Here is a 17,361-nt window from a genome sequence, read left to right as displayed (position 1 = left end):
TGATGAGTGCACAAGAATGGGAAAAAACACATCATTCAGCATTTAGCACTGACTGGGCTGGAGGTCAGAGATTGTGGCATTTTAATCTGAGGAGGGAACAGCCACAGCAGGAAAAAATGGATCAGAACGAGCTGGCGCCAAGATGAGGAAACAATCCAATCTTCAGAATCTTAATACAGAAAGGGGGAATAGAAAAGAAGACCAGCCCATAAAAATTGTAAAGCTTCCAACCCTCTGCTTTTATTTTAAATCTGTGGCTCAAAGCAGCTAGTAACAGTGTTTTGTTTTTTTCTGGATCAATTAATTCAAGAAGTGAGATGACCATTTTGAAACACAAAGGAAAAGAGTTGTGCAAAAGAGGAATGTAATAGGAGATGGGGAATTTCAAGCATATGGTCTTTCCCTAAAACCCAGATACATGCAAAAGACCTACACAGCAAAGCGGAACATACAGGTTTTACTATTCTGAAAAATATTACAAATATGAAATATTTCCATATATATGTAATGAGACTGACTAGAATAGATAACTTAAAATGGTATGCACCTATTTTATGTAGTCCCACTCTGTATAACTACACAGTCCCAACCATACAGTATTTTGTGAACATGCACCGGGGATGCAAGTCTGAAAAAAAAAAAAAACACACTACATGGAACTGGTAGTGTTGCCCTGATAAACAGAAATAAATGCACCTCAGTCTCAAAGGAAGAAAGTATGTACAAGATTCACAGCACATGCCCGGCCAGCCAGCCTCCTCTAAAAAGGGCACAATTATTCAGAGACAGCATTTAAATTTATTTCACTTGATATGTCAAGATCAGAATGGGCCTGTCATCGTCACTGAGGAGATCAGAAAATACATGGAATAAAAAAAAACCTTTTCAACTCCTACCTGGTGGCAAGAGTTCAGTGGCATTCTTTGCAAGAAGGGATTGGAGGTCCTGCAGTTCTTGCTATTGTTAAGCTTTAAAAGTACACGCATTTTGGGGGACTAGGAAGCGTTATTTAGAAGAGTTTATTTAAAGCTGACTTTATAGTTCTTCTGTTATGGGCTCGTGTATTTAGCACTCAGAGGCCAACAAGTATTAAAAGGATCCAACCCTCTCAAACAGGTCTTTGAAGGTGAATACTGGCAAGATTGAAATGTTCTAGAGTGAATACCTAACAACCAGAGATTACTGCTGCTGGAAATCAGTGGTTCAAAGCAGCCTCTGCTTCTGCGGGAAGGGATGCCAAAAAACTCTTGCTCCAGTCATACTGAACAATTAATATCAAAACTGTCAAGGCACCATGAGATCTCACACAAGATGGTTGAAGGCATCATTTGTGTCTCGCTTCAGATTTTATAGTGAAAGAACAGTTACAAATGAATCCAGCAGAGGCCAGCTAAGTAATCATCTTCTAATTCATTCTATAAGACTAAATCAAAAGCCTGCTTTCTCCTCAAATTTATCTTCTTGCTTTACAGCATTAACGCATTAAATGAATGCTGGTGCTCATAAAAGTAACAGATTTAAAATACTGGTGAGATCCAGTTTATATATAAACAAAAACCAGACACACTTCACACACAGCTATGTCAAAGCACCTCAAACCTGACCTGAGGAACTTTCTTAGTTCCAAGTTAGATTATAGAGGGTTTTTTTTCTTAACAGTTTTATTTAGTATTAAGTACTGCAACACGTTTCTGTGTGTGGCAGGGCGCCAGCAATATGTGCAGGAGTCTTAGGGAAGTGGGAGACAGTCAGTAGCAAATGTGGGGAAGTCGGAGCATTAAGAGGTTGGATGGGTGTGTTTACATGGGCTTCCAGCAGAGTTTCTAACTACTGACAAACAGAAAGTTTAAGACTTGTAAAAAAATTACTTTCATCGGCTCATTTTATTCCCTAAATTGCATAAGGTATAGGGGACCAAAGACAGAGCTAACTGGAATCGCCACAGAGAGGAAGTGGAACCACAGCTAACACAGATGTTGAAAGAGTAGTAGAAGAACTACTAAGGAAGGACAAGGCTGCAAAACGCCAGGGAAGATGGGATGGCAATGAAGAGAATGTGACTGACCATATAAAAGACAGCAGAGAGGTAAAGAAGGGTGAAGAAAAAGTATATACACATGTACATATAGTACAAAGAAACCCATACTGATATTAATAGCAGCTATAGTAGTAATTGTTCAACTTTGAATTCCCAATAATGAAGGCATTAATGTATGCAACTATCCACTTACATAAGCTGTAGTGAAAATACAGAGTCCTATTAGAAACTGCAGTAACTGTGGTTTCCTCCACAGCAGGAGACACCACTGTGCAGCAATCACTGAGGAGAAGCAAGCACTGGGTATTTCATAGTACACATTGTAAATTATATGCAGAGTATGAAAACATTCATAATCCATTCATTTTTAATCAAATTTTTTAATAGTAATGTTTCAGAAACTATTTTCTGAAGTGGCATTCGGTCTTCAGAACAATACTAAGTCAGTAGGGTTATTTTTTACATCCAGTACTGGATGTACTGAAATGGTTCTCACTTGTAAACCTGTAAAGAACATCTGAGGATCCAAGGCTCTCAATGAGAATTTGCTAACCGTGGAAAACTCTGACCTTCGCTCACCTTGTTCAGCCTAATTACAGCAATATGACTGTATAAAAAGACTACTAAATCTGAGAAATCCTGTGAATGGCAAGCATAAATGGAACGGCAGAGGTTTCTGTATTAGTTACTTGAAACACATCTGACTGTATTTCGTGGGTAGGCGGGAAGTGGACTGAGGGGAGTAGGGGATAGAAGAGACATTATATAAGCTAGCTGCAGTATCCAAAAAGAGAGAGGTTTGAACATTAAAAATACAAAAAAATTTCTTATTTACTATTCCTTTTGGAGGAAAAATGGAGAGTGCTGTATGTAGTACATAATTTATTTGTGAGCAGAGTTTTTGACATCTGTTTCATAAATATTCAAACACTGCTAGAAAGATAAGTCAGCAACTGGTCGTTAAGAGATGGAGAATAACTTTCAGTTGACCAAAGTTTTTTTTTTTTTAAATAAATTCTGCAATCTAAATATGCATCCCACCCCATCCTTTAAGCAGATGAAGGTAATGCTGAAGAAGGCTAGGGGAAAATGATCAAGTTTTAGAAAAAAAAAATTCTGATTTTAGGTGGAATCATTAAAAACCCTCTTCCCATAAACCAGAACTCCAGCACTGGGGAACTAGCTGCAGTTTCATCTTTTGAAGTTACGCTAAAAAAAGAATCTAACATTCTAGTAACACAAAAACAAATCTTAGTGCTTACCTTCTGATCTGAGTTATCCCGAAGCAACAGGCCAAAATAGTCCTTTTCCAGTAAATTGAGCTGTTCGCACACCTTGTCAAATAGCACCTGGCCTTTAGCTCTTTTCTGGGTGGGGGAAAAAAAAAAAAATCAATAGCCGGTTAGCTTAATGAAAGTATTTAGTTATTAGAATTCTGGATCATTCATTATAGTTACACAATTCTAGCTAGGAAAATTTTAAATATACTGTACCTGTATAACCTGAATATTGAAAAAAATTATGTTTCCTAACAGTTTAACACCATCAATTTGGGCTTGAATAGGGACTGGCTGACTCACTACAAAAGCAATTTTCCCTCTCTTGGTTTTGACCTTCAGGCACTACCAGAATATAAATGCTTAATAAAAAACAATTCTTTTCTCCCACCAATTTTGTATTTTGTTCATATAGATTAAACTGTACAGGCACAGACTCTCAATGTATGTATGTATGTATGTATGTATGTATGTAAAGAACCTAGCACAGCGACACCCCAATCTCAGGCTGGGAACATGCAGTGAGAGCACCAGGCAGTGTTTATTTTGCTACTGTAGAATGTACTACATTCAAAATCCAATTATACATATGATCAGTTATGAATCAATGTTTACCATAAAATAAATCATTTGAACGTATTTGCTCAGCTACAAGTATTGATTTTGCCAAAACTATTCCAACTGGAATGCGTTTTGTATATGCATGACTAATGTAAAGGAACATATTATATCTGAACTTAATTTTACTTATCTGTTAGATTTGCCACCACTGAATACTTTGCAGTATGATTTTAATTGACATCATGAAAAAAAAATATAACACTTGTTATCTAACTCATTAAATTTTAGCTATTTCTAAGATTTACCTATTTAGTGAGAACTGCGTAAACTTCTGCAAAGTAGCTTGAAAAACAAAACAGAACAACCCCTTCCCCAACAGATATTTTTCAACTGAAAATGTGTGTTAAATGCCTACTTGGCAGACAGAGAGTGTAAGCAAAGTATACGTTACACTTTATATAAAACAGGTCAATAGTAAAATGTAAAAAGAGTGATGTTATCTGTGCTGTGATATGGAACCAGGAAATACATGCAAAAATCAGGTATGTAGCCTTTGTGTGTCTTAATTGCCTTACATGATGTATGTGACTATGTTCAGTTAACCTGAAGATCAAAGATGTGAGACTGCAGGAAACTAATATCATCTACATTGCCTCAGCTTACCTCTCTCTGTTAAAATGGAGGACCGGCTAATTGTTATGTAAAATGAATGTAACTAGTTTACCTGTGTATACATAGGAAATAGAAGATTAACTTCAAAGCAAGAGTTCACAAATTATCTGCACTGTCTATTCTTCCTCAGAGGAAAGCCCTGCTGTGACAATTTCTGGGAGGAGGCTTGTTAGCCTGCTAAAGAGCTGTAAATACTGGACCTTGGGCATGATCCTTTCATCTCTAGTCTTCTGAACTTTAAACAGGGAAAGTTAAAGACATGGGACTGAGATCTTTCAAGTAGTTATTTAGAATACCATGGAAAATGCAAGGAAAGGCTTTACATCTAATCTGCCTTTGGCTTCTAACCTGTTGGAATAACTCCAAAGTGATTTTTGCAAGCCAGTAGATATAACATCGCTGCTATGATCCTAATCTATGAAACCTGAAAGTCACTTGTATGTATATTCCTTAACCATTCAAGTGACTCTCTTCTTGTGTTTTATTAATAAATCTTTAGTAAGTTTACTAAGGATTGGCTGACTGTGATATTTGGGTAAAATTGCAAATTTTATAGATAGATATAGATATAGATAGAGATAAATAGAGATAGATATATATTGACCTGAGGGCAAGTGTGTGATCCTTTGGGATTGGTAAAATTTTAAGTATGATGAATAGGGTTTTCAGTAACCTATCACTATATTAGACCTTGCTTAGATGAGAGCCAAGGGCTGGAATGCCTAAAGGGAATGGGTTTGGCTTCTTGTTAACCAGTGTGGTACTACAGAAGCTCGATACTGGTTCAGTGACTATCATAGATTAAACCACCAGTTTTGGGGGATTGCCTGTCCTATTTCTTGCAGTCTGCCCAGAGTGCGGGATTCTTAGTGAGGCCCACTGAGGCACCCAGTCACACATGTATAACTGAGGCCAGGTCATCCACCAACATGGATAACTGGAGATAGTAGAAGGTGTTACTTGGAGATGGCACTGTCAGTGAGGAATCTAGGAGTACTCCTAAGTTAGGGACTAACTGACTGATTATATACCTTCAATCAAAAGAGGTTGCACCATAGCTACAAATTCTTCAAATATTTTCCTCTGGACACCAGCATAACCTATGTCTTGCTTGGGTTCATCTTCAATCATCTATTCTTCATCCATGAGCTGATCTCATCCAAACATTCAGCCATCTTGGTGGCAGTGGTATTGTTTTGTATACTGAAGAATAAGTAGAGTTGTGGGTGATCTGCATATTGTTGGCACTTGAGTATGTATCATCCTACCAAATCACCTAAATGGCTCCATGTAGATGCTGAAAAGGACTGGAGAGAGAATCGATCCTTGTGTGACTCTACAAGTGAAGAGTCTATTGGCTGAGGTACAGTTTCCCATTACTACTCTTCGGGTACATCTTCTGTCAGATGCGATGCTATGGAAATATGGACTATTCAAAGACTACAGTACTGAGCTGTGACAGATGCCATAGGATCATGGAATATTTTAAGTCTACAACTTTAGTTTTATAAATATTATACATACCTTTATGGACTGGTTAGTGATTTTATTCCTGGCTAGTTGGGTAAAGTAAAAATGTTTCCTGAAGGAACTAAACTCAATGGAGGGTAACTAATGCAAATTGCCCCAATATAGAAACAATGCAAGTAACAAGCCCTCTTGAATGTTTTGTTTCACATTGGAACTAGCAGATTGGTGCAACTTAGTTCGAAGACCTTCGGGGAGAAAGGACTTGAAACTGTATAAAAACAACAGCCCTGACATGGGAAGAGTTTCACAGGTACCAGCTGAAAACTGACAGACTTGATGCTGTTGGACACAGTCTCATGCCCTGTGAGAGGACTTCAAATACTTCAGATCTGCTAGGGTCTCCTTAAGGAAGATGGGTGACTCCTGGAAAGCTAGGCATGCATATAAGCTATTTATCATTTTCAGGTAGGATTATCATTTGAGATAAAATGTGTCATTCACCCTAAGGAAAGAAGAACTGCAGGTGCTGAACTGAAGTCAGACCTGCTGACATGATCATAGTAAATTGCAGCCTAAGACCCTGACCTGGAGGAAGCAGACGCCAGAATTCCACTTAGAAAAAGATGATGACTGGAGGTCTGAGACCTAAGTAGGGTGCCCTTCAGGCAGCCCCAAGAGGGTCAGAGGTGCATTTAACTCAGGAACTGTGATACATCCTGCCACAAAGGACTTAAAAACATTTCAATATTTTTCTGGCTTCCTGTTAGATCTGTTATGCAGGACAGTGGTAGCTAATAGTCAATAGTATCAATGCTGACTAGAGGTCCAGGAAAATAGATGTCAGTCCTCTGTCCATTGACAGCAGGAGAAGATCTTCCTTCAGTGTCATTAAAGTGGTTTCCCTTCCTAGGTGACAAAACAAATCTCTGAACAGTTTAGCCTGTATAGAAATAATTTCTTCAGTGGTTAACTGAAAATAAGAATTTAAATAAATTTTATTAATTTCAAGATTTCTGTCAGATACTGTGTGTACAGTAATCTGAGAAGGTGTGTCATTTGAACAGACAGGCACTCCTAAAATAGTTTCTTTCCACAGAATCAAAATACTACAATCTGTGCAAATGACTACAGCTTTATCAGTTTTTCCCTATACCAGTGACTAGCAGTACAAACAAGGCACTGCCATATGCTTTTATAGTTGATAATTAAAAGCAGACCTATGTTCTACTTGCTGGGTACCAGATTTTTGGCACAGGATTCATTGCCCTGGAGACAGCAGCAGACACAAGACAAAACAAAGAGGTTCAGACCAGTTTGCTTACAATATATAAACAAGGGTGGGGAGATTAGGCATTCAGCTTTTGGAAACTCTCTTTCAAAAGCTAAATACAATCGGTTGCTGGCACAACTGTACATGAGCGGCATGCAGCCTTACATTTTTTAACTGAACCCTCATGCCTGTTCTGCTATTTGTGGCATTTATCAATGGGGCCAAAACATGGCATTTTTGGAGGCCTGGCAGTTTAAAGGAATTTTTGCATTTGCTTATCCTGCAGATTTCAGTAGACACCATACACCACTGCGATTCCACAGAAACGCCATCAGCTGTATATGTGTAGGCTCTTGTGACACTGAAGTTATTGTGTCTAGCAGACAGTGATAGAAAGCTCACAATATACTGTTCTCCTTGAGCTATGTATTTCACTATAGTTTTTGTACAATTACACTATACAAATACAAATGCCAATGAAAGAAAGGTATGCAGAGAACAAACAAAAATAGTGAAGGCATTGTTTTTGCCCCCATCCCCAAGAAATCAAAGCATATTAATTCAGGACTGCATTGTTCAGTTGACATCAGGGACTTTAAACTTGGCTAGAGTAAAAACTTTCAAAAGTACCCTACAAGTTTAAGATCCATTTTCAAACATGACTTAAGTCTAATTGAAATCAAATGAGACTTAGGTGCTGTTGAAATTTTTACCCTAGATCCTTAAAGACGAGAGAACTATTTCCTCACCAATTTGGAGCAACAACTTTATTTCCTAGTTTATCCTCAAATTTACTTGGAAAAAACCTCAAGTATACTTTCTTCCAAACTGCATCCTCTCCAACATATACAACTGATTCTGACAAGCATATTTAGAGGAGGGAGAAGAAGGATCTCTTGTGAAATCTGTCAACTGTTCATAGTAGAGGGGTTTTTGAAGTGTCTTATCCTGCTTTATAAAGAACACACAGGAAACAATGATTATCTCTGAGCTTAACTGAAAAAAAAAAAAAAAAAAACTGTACTACATGCAAGTTACATATCAAAAGCACCCCTCTGGGTTATTTCAGAAACAGTACATACCCTGGATAATTAAATCATGTGCATCACTTACTAGTAGTATAACTTTTCATATCGGTGTCAAAAACTTTATATCGAAAATAGTACAATAGGCTCTTCAATTAAATAGGAGGCCCCACTTCGCTAGGTACTCTACAAACACAGAGCAGTAGACAGTCCCTGACTTGAAGAGTTTACAATATAAATAGATAAGACAGACGCAGGATGGGAGAAGGGGTTTAACACACAAGCAGAGTGACCATTGATGGCAACAACTGCTATGTTAGTTTCATGGTTTGTTTGGTTTTTTTTTTGGAGGGGAGGGGGTACTTAAGAGGGGATAAGCTAAATGGAAAGAAAAAGGGAATGGGAGTGGGTGAAGGGGACAGGACAGGAGAGAAGAGGGTCAGAGGGCAGGTGTGGCATGAAGCTGAGGTGAACAGACTGTGATGGAAGGGGAGGGAGAGGTTTGAAGAAAACAGCCAATCAGCATAGGGCAAAGAAAGTCCAAGTAAAAATTGTAGATAGTTTGCTGAATGTCCCTGCTTTGGCTGCTTCTACTACTGGCTCCTCTGCAGTTTTCCCCAAAAGCACATTGCGGAGTAGGGGGGAAAGAGAGGCACCGCCTAGATGCTAATGCCACCAGAGTGGAGGTGTGTTGCTACCTTTGCCACTTATAACGTAGTGTGAAAAGATTGCAATTAACGGGTCCAATCCTGTAAACTTTTATTCACATGAGTAGACTCTTCTTATACAAGTAGACACACTAGCTGCAAAAGAATTCCTCATGTGTATTTAAAAATACTGGACTCAATCCAGCAAAGTGGACCAAATTTAACACTGTTACAATTTTATAAAATATGTGGTACCCCACTAGTAGAGCTGTGAAAATAACTTTTTTTTTGTTTTGCTGTCAGCTCCAAAAAAAATTTGTTTGGTCTGGGTAGAACCAAAATCAACATTTTTGAAATTTTGGGGGAAAATAAAAAGCATCAGAAACTTTTTGTTTCAGGTATTTTTAACAAAAGCAAAGGAAATGAAGGTCTAGAGTCATAAAATAGAGGAGGAAGCGCCTCTCTGATGTTTAGGTTACTGCATACTCAACAGGGATATGGGATACCCAGGTTCAAATCCCAATGCTGGAGTATATCCCAAGTGAGCACAATACCCACCAGGCTATAGCATATTCTATGACAGATCTCTTTAAATCTCTCCAGTTGCAACTGTCCTCTTTTGTATAAAATAGCCATTGGGCCAAAGAGAGTGAGTGAGAGAATGATTTTATACAATTCGTGAAATGTTTCAGTCAACCCAAATTTGCATTTTTTTGGTGAAAAAAGTTTCAGCTGAAAACTTTCACCCAGCTCTACTGAACAGAACAGTGACTTGTATTCATTCATATACCAGGCTCCAGATTTTACAACTCAAAGAATTAGATTTTCAAGGAAACAAAAAAAAAAACTCACGATTGACTATTCAAAGGTTTCTGTTTTCCCAAGACTACTTAAGGTTTGTTTTTTTTTTCCATTTTCCAGATCAATGCAGTCTTACCACAAGATGAGGATCCAACTTTAAAGAGAATGGCACCAACGTTATCCATGCCTTAAAACGCAATTCACAACAGTCTTGTGGCATATTATTTTGGAAAATTATGATGTGCATTAAAAATGGTTACCTACCTTCTCATAACTGTTGTTTGAGATGTGTTGCTTACACCCATTACACTGTAGGTGAGTGTCCCATGCTGGTGCTGGAGCATTTTCCCTAGCAGTACCCACAGGAGCAGCCCCACCAACCATCAAAATCCTCCTGCTCCAAAGCGAGGTTATAAAGGATGGAGCACCTTCATTTCCTTCATATCAGAAGCCCACGGTAGACTTCCTCAGGAAAGGAAGGTGGATAGTGTAATGGACATATGCCACACATCTTGAAGAAAAACAGTTACAAAAAAGTGAGTAACTTTTTTCTTCTTTGAATGCTTGCATACATCTGTTACCCTGTAGGTGACTCCAAACTACATCAGGAGAGGGACTATAGGACTGCTCTTCCTACATTTCCATCTTTCCTTGATAAGGTGGAGAGCGTACGTCTGGTGAATATATGAATGGAAGACAACATCAAGGCCCTGCAGATGTCCATAATTGGAACATGTGCCACAAATGCTGCTGAGGCCGAATGTCCTTTGATTGAACGTGCCAAGAGTTTGTCAGGAGGTGTTATTGTGTTACCCCTTTGATGTCATAACACATTGTGATGCAGCTGGTGACCCATTTAAAGAGTCTCTGCATTGGGATTGGTTCATCTCTCATACATTCTGCATAAGAAAGAAAAAGCTGGGAAGAAACTTGAAAAGGGCTTTGTTCTATGCAGTGTGACTCAAAAGTGTCGTGTGTGGAACCATCATTCGTCCTTGTGAGTATGTGGCTTTGGGAAGAAAAGCAGAAGGTACGTAGACTGATTCAGATGGAAATCGGATACCACTTTTGAAAGAAACTTAGGATGTGATCTAAGCTGACCCTTGGCCTTGTAGAAATCTGCGTATGGCAGATCAATGACTAATGCATTCAGTTTCTCCCGATCCCCTAGCAGAGGTGATGGCCACTAAAAGCTACCTTCACTGTCAGGTGCAAGAGCGAACCCAATGCTAAAGGCTCAACAGGAGGGTCCATCACAGTGGACAATACTAAATTCAGATCCCAAGGAGTTGAACCCCCGATAGGCAAAAGCTACCTATCAAGCCCTTTCAGGTATCTTGTTATGATAGGGTGTGTGAAAACAGTCTTATCTAAAGCTAAAAGATAAAACACAGAGATAGCCGCCAGATGCACCATAATGGAGCTGATGGCTAGACCTCATTCCTTAAGATGAAAGTCCAGAAATTGTATGAATCTTAGACTGAATTGGGGGCACATTTTGGAAGGCTGCCAAGACAGAAATTCTTCCACTTACTCAGATAAATAGTTCTTGTGGGAGGTTTTCTGCTGTGAAGGAAAACATTCTGGACTGCCACTGAGCAATGTGCCTCCTTCTGCATTCAACTACTAATGAACCATGCCATGAAATGTAGCAACTTCAGGATTCAGGTGCAACACCCAGCCGTGGTTCTGCGTTAGGTGGTCTCTGGTTATCAGTAACAGCAAGGAGTCTGAGTGGGCAGTTTGTGGAGATCTGAATATTAAAATCTGTCTCAGTCAAGCTGGAGCTATAAGAGAAAGTTACTTACCTTATAGGTAACTGGAGGCTCTGTGAGATATGTGGTGCCTATCTGTATTCCATTGTGGGTACTAGTACACTCCATGAGCACTGAGAATTTTGAAAGCAGTGTCCTTGGCTCACCTTATGCCTCTGACAACAAATCATAGAATATCCAAAAGCAAAGGGGAAGGAGGGTGGGTAGTGCAATACAGATAGGGACCACACGTATCGAAGAACCTCCAGTTACTATCAGGCAGTGCTCTCAACCTTTCCAGACTACTGTACTCCTTTCAGGACTCTGATTTATCTTGCATATCCCAAGTTTCACCTCATTTAAAAACTATTTGCTTACAAAAATCAGACAAAAGTACAAAAGTGTCACTGCACACTATTACTGCTTACTGTCTCATTTTGTCTGTATCAAATTTTAGTTTTTATTGACTTTGCTAGAGCTTTTTATGTAACCTGTTGTAAAACTAGGCAAATATCTAGATGAGTTCATGTACTCTCTGGAAGACCTCTGCGTACCCTCAGTGGTACGCATACCCCTGGCTCAGAACCACTGCTATCAGGATCAGGTAAGTAACTTTCTCTTCTTCTCTAAGAGCTGGTTCCTATGTGTATTCCACTGCAGGCAAGTGACAAGTTGTACTCAAATAGGAGAAGGATGAGAGATTGTAGATGGCAGAGCTAAACAAAGGACTGATTCCAAAAGATACATCAGCAGAGGAGCTCTGCCAAGGCATAGTGTCTTGCAAACATGTGGATGGAGTGCCACGCAGCTGCCTTGCAGATGTCAAGTAGAGGCATGGGCTTGATGTGATGCCATAGGCATTGCTTGTGGTTACAATGGCAGTAACCATTGCCCTGGAAGACACATTAGCCACATCTACTGCTGATTGTAGAGCAGTCCTGGCAACCATTTTGCTTTCCTTTGTGAGAGCCTGGAAACAAGCTCTGTCCTACTGGAGGAGACTCATGAATTTTGACTAGTTCAGGGAGTCGTACTTAGCCATTAGTGCTTGGTAGTTGGCTGGCTGTCCTGAACTGGAGGCTAGAAGAATAGACCTTCCTTCCCAATAAATCGAGAGGCTTGCCTTTCCTAGTTGGGGTAGATCGGGGGTGTTGCTGCCTAGATCTCTCCGCAGTGGCCTGGACCCCTAAATTTTAGGAGCAGGGGGAGAGCACAGAAATTCATACCCTTGGGCTGGGACACAGTACCAGTTCTTTGGTCTCTTGGGAGTAGGGGCGCAAGTAGCTGGGATATCCCAGACCACACTAGCGTGCTAGAGGATGGCTTAACGCTCTGTGTTAATTTGACTAGAGCTGGAGGACACAAGGAGCTTGTGCTGAAGATCCTGAACCTCGTCAAGAGGAATCTGCAGCTTCCCTGCAACTCTGTGAAGAAGCTCTTGGAAATGCTTGTAGTCAATGGGGTGCAGAAATGGAGACATAGGAGTCACTGCCTCATCTGGAGACAAAGACTGCAATCTCATTGGTTCCAGTGCAACCACCGGATCTGACATGTACTTCTCCTCAGCAGGATCTGGGGGCAGCACTGGTTGCCCTTTCCAAAGGAGAGGGAAGGGGTGACTGACCTAACTCTGTGGGTTAGTACTGGTCCCATGGCTCCCAGTGTGACCAACAGGATGGGTTGAACAGGGATTGCAGAGTGGGTACCAACAGCTCCAAGGAAGGTGATGAGGTTGAGGATGGTCCCAAGCAGGTCCTGGTCTTCTGACTGGGAAGGTATGTATTGAAGGAGGGAATAATGGTTTGTTGTGTGGTTCAGACTCTCCCAACGAGGAGAAATAGGGTTCCAGTTCCAATGGTGGTACCACCCATTCCACTGGAGGAAAAATCATAGCCCGAAGATGCAATGAGAGACAGACTCCTCCCAGAGGCCAGCTCCTCTGGTGGAGTCGTAACCTCTTTCAAAAAAGAGGGACCTGATGGAGTGGGAACTTCATATCTGGGAAAGTGAAGATGGCCTTAGGAGGAGTGTAGGTCCAGGAGAGAGAGGGGCCCTGTCTGCCTGAACCACCAGAGCCACTGTAGAGACAGCTATGCTACAGCTATTGAAGACTAAGACGGTACCGCGGGTAACCAATGCTCTTGGTGATCAGTCTTTGTCAGTGTCCGCGGATCCCCAGCTTTGTGTTTAAGGCACCAGTGCTGCCAGATTGCGATCCAGTGCCGATGGGAGACCTAGTCTTCTGTCTTTCTTATAATACCTCTGAGACTTAGGACATACTAAGTTCTCTTGGGATGAACTTATAGAATTACTTGGTATAGGCAGGGCTTGAATCCAACTTCTTCAAAGTGGGTTTGGAGAAAGACTTAGCCTCATGCTTAAGAAAATACTCCCTGCTCTCCCAAAAACACCTAGTCAAGGGATCTGTGGGTATACGCTGTCTCACTCCTGAGTCAGACCTTGAGGCAGGAAGCGCACTCCTTGAAGAGAGTCAGGCTGATATACAGAGGGGTCCCCCAGCCTGGGCCCAATTGTGGCCTTTTCCATTAGGTGCTACATAAGGCAAAGTTCTTGCAATTCCTGGGTATGGCTGGGGAATGCTTGGCAGATACTGAACCATGTCACGAGGTGAGCTTCCCCAAGGCAGTACAAGCAGCATTAGTGGTCATTGCTGACCAAGAATTGTGGGCAGGAAGCACAATTTTTGAAGCATGAAGTCCTGGGCATAGTTCAAGTGCAGTAAAGAGGTGGTGCTCCCCTGGTCAGGGAAAACAAAATGCTCAAACTATGAAATAAAAACGTCAAAACTCTAGAACTATAAAAATTATGTATAGATCTCTAAATATACTCACAGATAAAGGAGACAGCTGAAACTTTGGACACTGGAAGTTCAGGCTTGGACCATGTGGCGGTGAGAAGGAACTCAAGAGGCAGGCAGTCTGCACTCCTCTTTATCTCCTCGGTCAGAGGCACCAAAGGAGCCAGGTCGTAAATGCGGACAAGCAGACACTGCTTTCAAAATTCTTTGGCTCCGGGCACATGCATACTCACAATGGAATACACACAAGGACCAGCATTCAAAGGAGGAGGATCATTCTGCTATGATCTTGCTTGAGCTTGAGGATGACCCTGGGAAATAGGGATACTTGTAGGTATACATACAGCAGACCCCTGCCTCACAGAGACAGGAAAGTATCTGCTGTTGATCTGGGGTTGTGACCCACCCCGGAACAGAATTGGGGACACGAATCACATAGATCCTCCAACAGAAAACCCCCTATGCACAACACCTAAGCTAGAATGTTTATACCGAGACACCATTTGTGGTTTAAACAACAACCAGGCGAAGGGCACACTCTACAGTTGGTTTCAGAATGACTTTCTGTAAAGGAGTGCTGCACTCTGGACTTCAAAGAGCCTGGTGCAGACTTCTTTGTGTGTTTCTGAATCCAGGACTGTTCTGATGCTTGAGTCTTGAAGATGATGGTCCTGGTGATGGCTCTTGTCTGCAGACAAAGCTGGGAGAGAATTTTGGGAGGGAGTCAAAGAACATCCCTTGGACAACAGATCGGATTCTGATGCCAGTCTAAGGACAGTGTCTATCCAGGTGTAAAGGAAATGTTTCTCTCAAACTTCTTTGTACTGGTTTTGAAACCATGACAAATGGAGCATCTAACACAAGCATTTGAGACAGCGCGAAGGGGCATAGGTTCTCTGCAGCTGGAACTAAGTTTGACAGATAAGGGTCCCCCAGTGCCATGCGGGGCCCAAAGGCCCAGCTGAACAGAAAAATGTCCAAATAGTAAAATTTGAAATAAAATAAAAACTAGAGAAACAAAATACGGATTTTTAAGCATCAAACGATGAATAAAAGTATCACTAGGTATATTCAAGCAGATAAGTTTTTGTTCACAGGGAACACAAATGCTAAGATCACCGATGGAGGGGTGGTTTCAGCTTTTATACTCTTGCTCTGGAGCACTAGGAGTTTGGCAGTGGGCTGGGCCACCCGTACAGATACTGCTAGGGAAACCTCTCTGACATCAGTAAACAAAATGCATATGTCTATTACACAGTAAGTGTGTATGCAAGCACTCAAAAGAAAAAATTATTTTTATGAAAATGGTCTTTTATTTTGAACAAGCATGTCTATTCTTGTAATACCCTCAGCTAAATAGCTGTAATGCAGGCTCAAGTACTAGGATTTAGCTCATACATTAAGTTATTATAAATAAAGACCTTTAAAGATAAAGTTAGCATATTCTTAACTATACTTTACGGTGTTCCTTTCTGCTGTTTCCCTAGGCTCATGGGTGATATTTTTCAAACTAATTTTAAACTTTGTCAAATTCAGTTCAGAGATTTTATTTATTTATTTATTTATTTTGTAGATTCAGCATTTTTTTAAAATTTAGACCTTCCTAAGGCAGAGGAAAAAAAGCATATTTTTACTTTATCTTAGCAAACTGTAAGTAACTATTAAACACTTACATCAAGTCCAATACATTTCAGTTGTTCATACGTGCATAAAATATGGTCATTCAGGCATCCTTTAAATGCCTTTTGTCATAAAAAATTAATTAGAAGAGTGCCTCAGTGTATGAAAAAAGTCCAATCTTTGTTTGCTTCAAATGAACAGCTATTATATAGCCAACACTTTATATCATATTGAAATTATCCTATCCTCTACTAGGGTGTTGACAAATTACACTTAAAACAAATAAAACCTTGCAAAATGGTTATTACATCTGCAATAAGACATTGCCTTCTCCTGCCCTAGAGACTGCAGTACTGCACTGCAAGTAGAGACTTCAGTACTACAAGGAGCAAGGTTTCTATTCTCAGAGAAAGAATGACATTTGCATCATCCTAAAAAAGAACATGCATTTACACTTGAGCTCACACAATTCAATTACCAGGCAGGGTGTTGGTCAAAATAAGATTGTTCCTTTGAAGCACTGTGAAAACTGTTTCAATTCTGGTTCATAGACATTACCTCATGCATTTTAAGATTCCTCTCCCCCTCGTTCATATCCCCAAAACTAAAACCCAATGGCTCTACATTCACATCTCTCAAGTATTACAAATACTTGACTACAAAAATAAATTGTTTCATTCCTTTAACATTTTTTTAAAAATTTCATTACACATGTAAGCACATGGGCTCAATCATCTCTGTTTATAACACTTGGAAATTGCTACTAAAATCTTTCACCACTATCATTTTGAAGAATTTCTCTTTTTTTGTTAATTTTACATTGTATTATTCCTATAAATGAACTTAAATTGCTTTCAATTAAACTTTGTGACCATTTTAAAGTATACAATATCTGAAGTTTGTTTTAACTCCTATTTCTCCAGAAGTTGAACTATTAGGAGACAGCTCTTCCTCCTCCTCCCCCCCCCCCTTTCCAATATTACTGTGATGAGTTAAGAACATATGGATGTTGTCATTAACAGCTATAATAGTTTTAAGGTTAAAACATTACTCTACAGCGCTAACATTTTCTCTGCATACACCCCATCTCCTGTTCTAACAGTCTTTGAACGTTAGTGTCTTTTTTGGTAAAGTAGATCATACTTGAATATTTAAGTAATTTACCCATGCCCTAATCATCTCTAGCCTCAAATACTGCAACCACTTTCTCAATCTTCTTGATACCCACATGGCTTCACTCCAGTCTGTCCGAAATGCTATTGCTTAAGTCTTCCACTCCTGCACAAACCACATCACCCCTCTGAATTCCTCCTTTGTTTCACTGCTACCCTGTACAACAATTTCAAACTTCTTGTTCTCACTTTCAGAATCTTACACCCCTTCTCCTGACTATATCTTCTTACCTTAT

General features: G+C 40.1%; 1 protein-coding gene across 14 annotated transcripts in view; it reads right to left on the bottom strand.

Annotated features, from left to right (window-relative positions):
• The window catches only part of EPB41L2 (erythrocyte membrane protein band 4.1 like 2), a 253,122-nt gene that overhangs the window by 95,043 nt on the left and 140,718 nt on the right, over positions 1 to 17,361 (bottom strand). For all 14 annotated transcript variants that reach the window (XM_054021563.1, XM_054021553.1, XM_054021556.1 and 11 more), the window contains exon 4: positions 3,301 to 3,405. In XM_054021563.1, the coding sequence (XP_053877538.1) occupies positions 3,301 to 3,405 (105 nt within the window). The remainder of the gene's footprint in view (positions 1 to 3,300; positions 3,406 to 17,361) is intronic.

This window comes from Malaclemys terrapin, chromosome 3 (genome assembly GCF_027887155.1).
Source record: "Malaclemys terrapin pileata isolate rMalTer1 chromosome 3, rMalTer1.hap1, whole genome shotgun sequence".
Taxonomy (NCBI): domain Eukaryota; kingdom Metazoa; phylum Chordata; order Testudines; family Emydidae; genus Malaclemys; species Malaclemys terrapin.
Note: the sequence above shows the minus strand (reverse complement) of the source record. Positions and strands in the feature narration are given on the sequence as shown.